Source organism: Oryzias melastigma, linkage group LG16 (assembly GCF_002922805.2).
Source record: "Oryzias melastigma strain HK-1 linkage group LG16, ASM292280v2, whole genome shotgun sequence".
Taxonomy (NCBI): domain Eukaryota; kingdom Metazoa; phylum Chordata; class Actinopteri; order Beloniformes; family Adrianichthyidae; genus Oryzias; species Oryzias melastigma.
In genome coordinates, this window is record NC_050527.1 from 13,627,524 (window position 1) to 13,636,469 (window position 8,946).

Consider the following 8,946-nt stretch of genomic DNA (forward strand, 5'->3'; position numbering starts at 1 on the left):
GCTGATAACAAAACGTAAAAAACGAACAAAAGAAACATGTCGCTAAACGAAAGTAATTTCCAGAAAACAAAATGAAATGCAAAAAAAGTAGGTTTTATGGATGATGATATCCAGGATTGCTTCATGCCAAATAACTTTCAGTTGAAATGATGGATAAACGTCATCCAATCAATGTTGACTTACCTTTTCTGGGTTCCTGAAAGGGAAAAAAAAAATTGTTCAGCAAAAGTAATTTAGAGAAATCAAAATGAAATGTGAAAAAAACAAATAATATATATTTCTTATTTTATGATTAAAAAAATTAATTAATTAAAAAAATAAAAAAAATATTTTTTTTATTGAAAAAAAAGAGCATTACATTTTAGAAAACAAAATGTAAAAAACAAAAAGGAAGAAAAATTTTCAGAAAAGTAATTACTAGAATACAAAATGAAAAACACAAAAAAGTTAGATACTATGGGAAATTGCTGATTGCTTGATGATATCGGATCGCTTCATGTCAAACGACTTACAGTTAAAATGATTGACAAATGTCATCATCCAATCAGCGATGTCGAATCGTAACTAATTCTCCAGGTTCCGTTAAAAAGAAAATTTACAGAAATCAAAGTAAATTAATAAAAAAAGAAACACAAATATTGATGTGGGGAATAAATAACTTTTAAGAACTGTCAAAATTGTTCCTAAATCTGCTGTGTCATCCTTTCAGACGTCTGAACTGGGTGTGACGGAGCACGTGGAGGGAGATCCCTGTAAGTTTGCCTTGTGGGTGGGCCGGACCCCAACCTCAGACAACAAGATTGTTCTAAAGGTAAGAAAAAAACTGTTGTTCAGTACGTTTTTATTCCATAATTGATAGAAAAATCCACAAATGTTGACCCTAGCATTCTGAAGGCTGGCTAGAAATCCACTGCACTGTACCGAGAGTGCGTTATGCTTCCTCAGCTGCTGGAGGGGGTCAAGGTGTCCACATGAGAGGAGTCGCTGAAAGTGTGCAGCTCACCCCCGCTGAATCTTTCACAGTTCCTTTTGTTCAGCGTAGAAAGTTCAGTGCCTGTGGGGGGGTGGAGTGTTACTTGCAGCTACTTATTCACTCATCACACAGCCACATTTGCATAGCGGTTGACGGGTCATAATTCAAACTCACAAGCATCTTGATAGCTGTGAGTCACAGGAAATGTTTTATTCATGTTGTGGAGATATGTTTGTTTTTTTTGAAACTGATACGACTTGGCCTGTGGGCTTTGGTATGTAACAGGAGAGAGACAAGGTTAAGAAGAAAAAGACTGGAAATGAAATATAACTAGAGGTAAAAGCAGCTTACTTTATGTAGATAGAGAAAAGGGGGTGAGGTCATTTGACACCCTATTGAGTTGAATTGACATTAGTTTTCTGGCTCAACCCCAAGCTTTTCCAAAATGGTGGAAAAACTAGGAATCCTGTCAAGCTACGGTCACAACGGGCTTGTAATGCGCATTCAAGAATATGCTAAAAGCGCCACCTTGAACGTGTATTTAGTCTATGGTGTTCACACTAAACAAACAAGAAGGGGCTTCTTCTACTATTTCTTACTGTTTATCAGCACATATCTGCCACATAGAGTCAGTGTGAAGTGTCACAGCAATGCAAATCTCGTGACTTTCGCTCCAGACTTTTTTCTTTCACAGCTCTATTCCGATACATGACAGACTCAGCAAACAGCAAATATGACGTCACCAATTACACGAAGTGAAAATTGAATCAATATGAACATTTTCTATAGTCTATTTGTGAATCCACTGTGTTCTGATAATAAAAAGGTAAATATTTTATTAAAATAATTACATTTTGACACTTTTTTTGTTGCAAAAGTTGTTCAAATTCAATGCATTTTGGTTTATATTCACCAATGTACTGAACATCAATGCCCACTGGTTTTTCACAAAGACTTCTGGGAAATTTCTATGGCACTTGATTTTGTAATTGTAGATTTGGACAGCACTACAGAATGGCAAACACACTATATAGTGAGTAGTGAAGGAATTTGAACTATAGACTTTTCATTAGAAGTGGTCACTTAAATGTGCTTTGCAAGTGTAAGATGCTTATTAACGTTGTTTTTATCTCAGTATTTAACATTCATTTGCCAATCAAAAAACCTTTTTGTATGAATTGGAGTATTTGTTACCGGTAAGTTTCCCTCAGAGTTGATCACATGGTCTTATACGTGAGTAGGTTTATAATGAATTGGTACTAATGGGACTGTCCTGGTTCTCTAACAAGCTGTCTAGAGATGCAAGCTTGTGAAACTAAACAGAATCCAGTTATTTTCATTTTCTCACAGGAAGTCAAAGTGTTCCTCCCTCTTTAGGAAAAACCTGTGATCCTTTCTGCCAGTGACACCAGATATGCCGTCTGTTTGCCCCAGTTACCACAATAAGAGCATTTAGTGACTCTCCAAGGCTCTTTCAGACAATACTGGTCCATCTGGGATGCAGGACGCACAAAACAGAAAATGTAACCAGTGTTTGTGTTAAAGACCCTTTTGAATGAAAATGGTGTTCTTATGGCCTTTTACTATATAAAGTAAATACAGCTTAAAATTGCATTTCTGAGTATTTCTTTGTTTAAATTCTTAGGAAAGAAGAGGAGGTGAAAATGTGTGTGACTTCACCTTCGCCATTAGAGCTGTGCATGCTAATGCCCGGCTGACCCGCTTCTGTGCTTTGTCGCAGGCCTCGAGTCTAGAGAATAAGCAGGACTGGATCAAACACATTAGAGAGGTCATCCAAGAGCGAACCGTCCACCTGCGCGGCGCTCTGAAGGAGCCCATTCACATCCCAAAAGCCACTGCAACCAAACACAAGGGCCGACGGTAAGCTGGAAGCTCCTTGATCTCAGCTTTGAAAGCCAAAGCACAGCGCAACCAAACTAGAACCAGTTGATGTTGCAGATGACTCAAACTAAGTTAAAGCAATTAAGGGATTTTTGCATTTTTGTCCTGTACTGTTAACTTTAGAAAATGACTTAAAACATGTCAAAGTTTAATAAGTAAGTGAAATCTGTTTTATTTACAGGGATGGAGAGGATCTGGACAGCCAAGGAGACGCCAGCAGCCAACCGGACACCATTTCCATCGCCTCTCGTACATCTCAGAACACGCTGGACAGTGACAAGGTTGGAGCACTCTCTCAGCACACAAAAACATTTATCTAAACTCCTGACAAATCTATGTGCACTGCAAAAAGGAGGTAGCCCCAAAAATCACTAGAAATCACTAGAAACAGTAAAATGATCTGTCTATGCTCTTATGAAGAAATGTTATAAAATATACGACAAACTAGAACCAAGCAGCTGATAGGTTCAGTTGGCTGGGTGTAGGACTGACATGCAGGAAACCAGGGTTCACTTCCCAAAGGGGGTGATGAGCTTGAAGTACCAAACTATATAGCCACAAGGGGGCCAAGTCTGGGTTTTCCTCTTTGATTGTACATGAGAACTGGACCGATTGAACCCTCTCCTCTTCACGATTCAAATAGGACATACCTGCTGGTCACAAAAAAGCCAAAATCTCATAACTGACTTCTATTCTTCTTTTTATTTGTCACATTACCCATTCTTGCTCTGCTACATCTTTTTAACATGTTCTTGCTAATGCTAATTTTGAAAAAATATTTTAAAAATTAATTTTGATTACAGTGACAAAAACTAGTGTAATAAGTGGAAATGACTTATTTTAGAACAAAATATGAGTAAAATAGCAATACTATCTTAGTATGAGTGGGCCCTAATAAATCTTCATAAAATCTAAAGCTAGCATTTATTCTTCGGATATAAGTTTACTGTATTTTCTGGAGTATAAGTTCCTTTTTATAGTTGAGCCAGGGGTGCGACTTATACTCAGAAGCGACTAATTTGTGATTTTTTTAAATTTATTTATTTATTTTAGACATAAATGGGCACATATATTCGTTTTTTTCCACTAACAAGCGGTTGCCCTCTAGCGGTTGTATCTCCTAACAACCACTAGAGGGCACTGTATTTTCTTCTGACAGTCCCAGAAGAAAAAGTGTTGTCCAAAACAAACATGTAAGAGAATCTAATCGTTTTCCTCTCAAATTTTGATATTTTTCTAATTTGCATCGAAGTGTTATTATTATTTTTTTAACGACTTATACTCTGGAGTTTTTTAAGTCTTAATTCAAGTTTTATTACTACTATACTTTTGTTAAACATAAAGGTTTTTGACTCATTTTAAGAATAATGTCCTTATTTCCAGATCCTAGCTCTTAATGAGACAAAAACATTTTCAGTGATGCTGATTTTGAGAGGTTAGAACTTACCTGGTAAAATAAGGGTTAAAAACAAGGTTGCAAGTGTGAAATAGTTTGCAGCGTAATTCCCTCTATCAGTGTGAAACCGTTCCTTCATTGATCGAGACGATGCCGTCACCAACGAAGGGTTTGATTGTGCAGGGAGGAAGAAACAGACCATGTGACGGAGCAACCAAACTGTGTGAAGCTTTAGTGTCTGAGCGTGTGTGACAAGAGAGAGGGAGAAATCTCACTGAGAACGGGAGAACGGCCGGCTTTGGTTGAAGCTAGTAATAGCACCACAGAAGGATCAACCTCCCACGCTCAGTATGATCAATTATTGAGCTAACGCACAGTATACAAATATGCAAAAATAAAAATAAAAGCAACTTCCTGTGTCTTTACGTCGTATTATTTATAAAATCATTATTTTCACATTTGACTTGAGCTTACAGTTCAATCATGGAAAAACGAGAGAATTCGACCGTCGCTTCTCCCCTTTCATCTCCTGCTCCTAATGTCCGGAGAGGCCCTGTGCGCTCGTGCATCTGCCCTCTTCAGACAAAACCCGCACAGAAACGAATTAATTAAGAATCATCCCCTCAGCGCGGAGAATGCTCGCATGCATAAAGATCCAAAAACACACGTGCACATTTGAATGTGGATCACAGTCTGGGGGTTTTGAAAGCATCTCTGTGCCGGGACTCACAGAGGAGATCTCATTCAAGAGGGAGTGACAGTGGAGTGTCTGTGTTTGCATGTGTGTGATGCGCGTGCTCCTGTTCCGGTGCGCTCCTGTTGGAGTGACTGGGTGTGTGTGTGTGTATGTGTGTGTGTGTGGCTGCAGCCTCCCACACTCACTTCACAGATGATGCTCGTCTTTATGCCAGACAGTTTCAACTCAGCTCTGCTATCGGTCCTTTACTTTGCGTGATCATTTCAACAATCAGTTCTCAAAGTTTGGTGATATTTTCATAAAAGGGACGTCATCGAAGAGTTCTTTTTTTTTTTTATTAGTTTGCCTGCCGCTGGGCAGAAACACTCGAAAGAGGATTATTAATTGTTTTGGAGGACCAGCAGAGGAGTGCTGCTGACATTTACACCAGACAACTCTCGGAGTTGGTAAACTTGGATTTATTATCCAACTTTAAGGACTTCTATTTGAGGACCAGTGTTCTGCAAAAATAGGCTTTTTTAAATCATTAAGGATTATTCCAGGAGATTTTTAGCAAACTGTTAAAATAAAAGCGGACAGTTTTTCGCAATGAGAGAGTGGAAAACTATGGACAAACTTGAGGAGAAAATCTCAAATCCAGTTTCTCAGCTTCTCCAATCTCTGGCTTTACCTCACTACCAAAGGGTATGTTGCAAAGATTTGTTTCAATCATCTTTATTTATGTCACTGTGGATAAAAAGTGCAAATTTTTAAGTTGCTTTTCACAGTGTCAGCATTAATTTCACTTCTAGGACTGTAAATGTTTTATAATCATATTATTATTCAAACTTTTATTAAAAGTTTAAGTAGAGTTTAAAGTTAAATTGATCTAGCAACATTTATTGATTTTCAAAAAAATTTTGAAAACAGTTTTTAAAATCCGGGCAAACGAAAAAGTAATAAGCAAGAAGTGAACTCGCAGTTTCATCTTTGTCCCTCCTCTTGTGGTGTCAAAACGTCAAAGACGTTGTATCGTGTGAGAATGAGTCACCACGGCGATAAACTTGCACACTATGGTGCTTTGTAACTTTGTTTCCTATTTACAACTAATAGTTTTTTGGGTGTTGTGCAAAATAATGACTTTTTTTTTTTTTACAGTTTTTGTAGAATATTCCAACATTTTAAGATGTTTTTGCAACCCTTTCAAAATAAAATACACTCAAATTCACATAATCTGAAGTGGAGTTTACATTATCATTACACCTGACCATATTCCTTACATTTTTCTTTTTGGTTTAATGCTCTGAATAAAAGTGTAAAGATATTTCTCCTAATTCTGCTGTGGATTTTTCCCCAGCTCTCGGGCGGCTGTGAGCTGACGGTGGTGATCCATGACTTTGTGGCCAGTAACGGGGGAAGCAACGGGGAGCTGACGGTCCGGCGGGGACAAACTGTGGAGGTTCTGGAGCGGCTGCACGACAAGCCGGACTGGTGCTTGGTCCGAACCACAGATCGATCCCCCGCCCAGGAAGGCATCGTGCCCTGCTCCATGCTCTGCATCGCACACTCCCGCTCCTCCATGGAGATGGAGGGGCTTTTCAACCACAAAGGTAGGAGCATGTTTTTAACTTATAGATAAACTTGTAACAATTTTTAAAAGGTCTGTTTAATTAATATCTTTGCTTTCTAAAAAGAGCATTTGTAAAAATCCCTTGTGACTTGCAGAACATTCATTTGTCTTTTGCTAGCTGCTTGGGGAAACCGTTTGCATGTCTGAAAGTTGCTATGCAACCGTCCAAATGCAGCTTGAACTGAAACGTTCTTTTAATTATTCTTTAAGTATAGAAGTCTTTAGTTTTCCCACTCTGTTGTCACAACTTTTCACCGCAGACACGCTCATTTTGACTCAGCAACTTCCCCCAAAAGCATGTCAGAAAAAGAGTGGCACTATAAATTGGAAATAAAATCTTGGATTAGAGGCCAAAAAAGTCCTACTTTTTTTTTTTTAAATAGTTGGGACATGTCCATCAATAAAAATTGTCTTAAACAAAGACAAGGATAATTGTAGAAGTTGTTTAATATGCAAACTCACATATGTCTAATGGTTTATGATAGGAGGACAAAGGTGACGATGTTTAAAAAATTTGTTTTTCCAGGTCATTTTAGCTTCGATCATAAAGCTAAGCTTTTGTTTTCCTCCCTCCTTAAAGGAATAAATATAAGAATGTGTTATATAAGTCTGCCTGTTTGTGTATTTTGCTTCCAAGGACCAATATTTCCTGTTTTTATGACTGATGTTTCTTTTTTAGTTTAGTTATAAATGATACTATTCATACTTCCTGGTTATCTGTGTCACCTTTCAGAGAAACTCTACAGCTCAGACTGATGCTTTCTTGAAACTTATTTTTAAGGTCAGCACTTCCTCTGTAATCCTATTGTAAATATTCAAACAGTTAAATATTTAAAAGAAAAATAAGAAGAAAAGTGAAAAACAGAACAATAGGTTGGAGTTTGATGCGAGTTACTGTCATGTCTTGACGCCAGCGGAGCTTTTTCTTCTTCCGTCTCTCTTTAATCTGGGGGAGTGGGCGGGAGCTGGGCGGTTTGTTTCTATGGAGATATTATTTTGCTGGCAGCATCTTTGTAGTCAGTTTTAGAAATGTCTGATTTTGGATTTAAAGGATGTGATGCGTTGACTGCGCACACATAAATTACATAATTATAGCATCGGCTGCGTGATCTTTTTCATAAAAGTCCATGATTCCTTCTGTCCAGCTGTTTCAAATGTGTCTTCATTCAGCCCTTAAGGAGCCTATAGCATGTTATTGTTAAACCTTTCAGAGTAAACTATATCCATCTATATAATAATATATTATTTTTGACACACATTTTTTATGAATATGAGTTATTTTTGTGAACTCTTTTCCTACCCGGAAGTTAGACGCCTCTGAGGCTTCGCCTTTGGCTCCTTGTGGGTTCCACCTATTTTATGACGTTAACCTAGAGTCGGCCTCGACAGTGTGTCTCTCCCACAAAACGATGGCCGAATCGGAATTCATCCCCTACCCCTACATTACCCCTCCAAATGTAGATATATGCAAAAAATAGTGTCTTCAAATCCGGATAATACTAGGCCTCAGTGACATCATCAATAGTCGCTGGTCATCCATGTTAGCGTGTAGCTGTCAATGCTCAGAAAATACACAACGTTGGTTTAATAACTTTAAACAGTCAAGAAAAAACATTAGCCATTAAATTTGAATGTAAACCTTGCATGAAGAAATGTGTTTTTCTGCATGACGAGCACAATGCAGATCACCCTACCGGCAGAGGGATACCACTACGGCTCTTCTTTAAAAAAATAAATAAATAAAATAAAAAAATACAAGTTCGGACACCGCTAAAGTTCCAAATGCACCTATAATTAGAGAAATAAAGAGGAACCATAGTGGTAGGGAAGCAATTTGGACAACATCTGAACCTTTAGAAAGATGAATATGCAAATAAAATGAAAACATTTTGCTGAAAAACCTGACTCAGTGGGAAAAGTGGGTGTGTTTTGGACTGGGGCGATGCTGGTAACGCAGCCTCTTCCTGGAAGGGGCTGTTCCCCACTTTCATATGTAACAATGTGAGGACCCACTCATTTTCATTTATTGGGAGGGACTGGTGCTCAGAGTTCAGGGTTTTAGAGGATTACTCAGAGATGCATGAATGGAGGGAAAAAAAGATGAATAAATGCTTTGGGGCTTCTTTTTTGTGAGGAATTAACATTATACTGCGACAGACTGATGACCTGTCCAGGGTGTACCCCGCCTTCGCCCATCAGTAGCCAGGATAGGCTCCGGCACCCCCGCGACCCCAAAAGGAAAGAAGCGGCCAAGAAGATGGATGGATGGATTAACATTATAATTCACTTAAAAGTGTTAAAAGTAGATTTTGAATGGCATATGACCTTCAATGTCCTGTAGAGTGCATCTATATCGCTAAAATGTAAAA

The 8,946-nt window shown here is 38.2% G+C and overlaps 1 protein-coding gene across 3 annotated transcripts in view; it reads left to right on the top strand.

Annotated features, from left to right (window-relative positions):
* The window catches only part of triob (trio Rho guanine nucleotide exchange factor b), a 110,795-nt gene that overhangs the window by 80,181 nt on the left and 21,668 nt on the right, over positions 1-8,946 (top strand). For all 3 annotated transcript variants that reach the window (XM_024267200.2, XM_024267198.2, XM_024267199.2), the window contains 4 exons: positions 710-811; positions 2,715-2,854; positions 3,057-3,156; positions 6,305-6,557. In XM_024267200.2, coding sequence (XP_024122968.1) covers positions 710-811; positions 2,715-2,854; positions 3,057-3,156; positions 6,305-6,557 — 595 coding nt within the window. The remainder of the gene's footprint in view (positions 1-709; positions 812-2,714; positions 2,855-3,056; positions 3,157-6,304; positions 6,558-8,946) is intronic.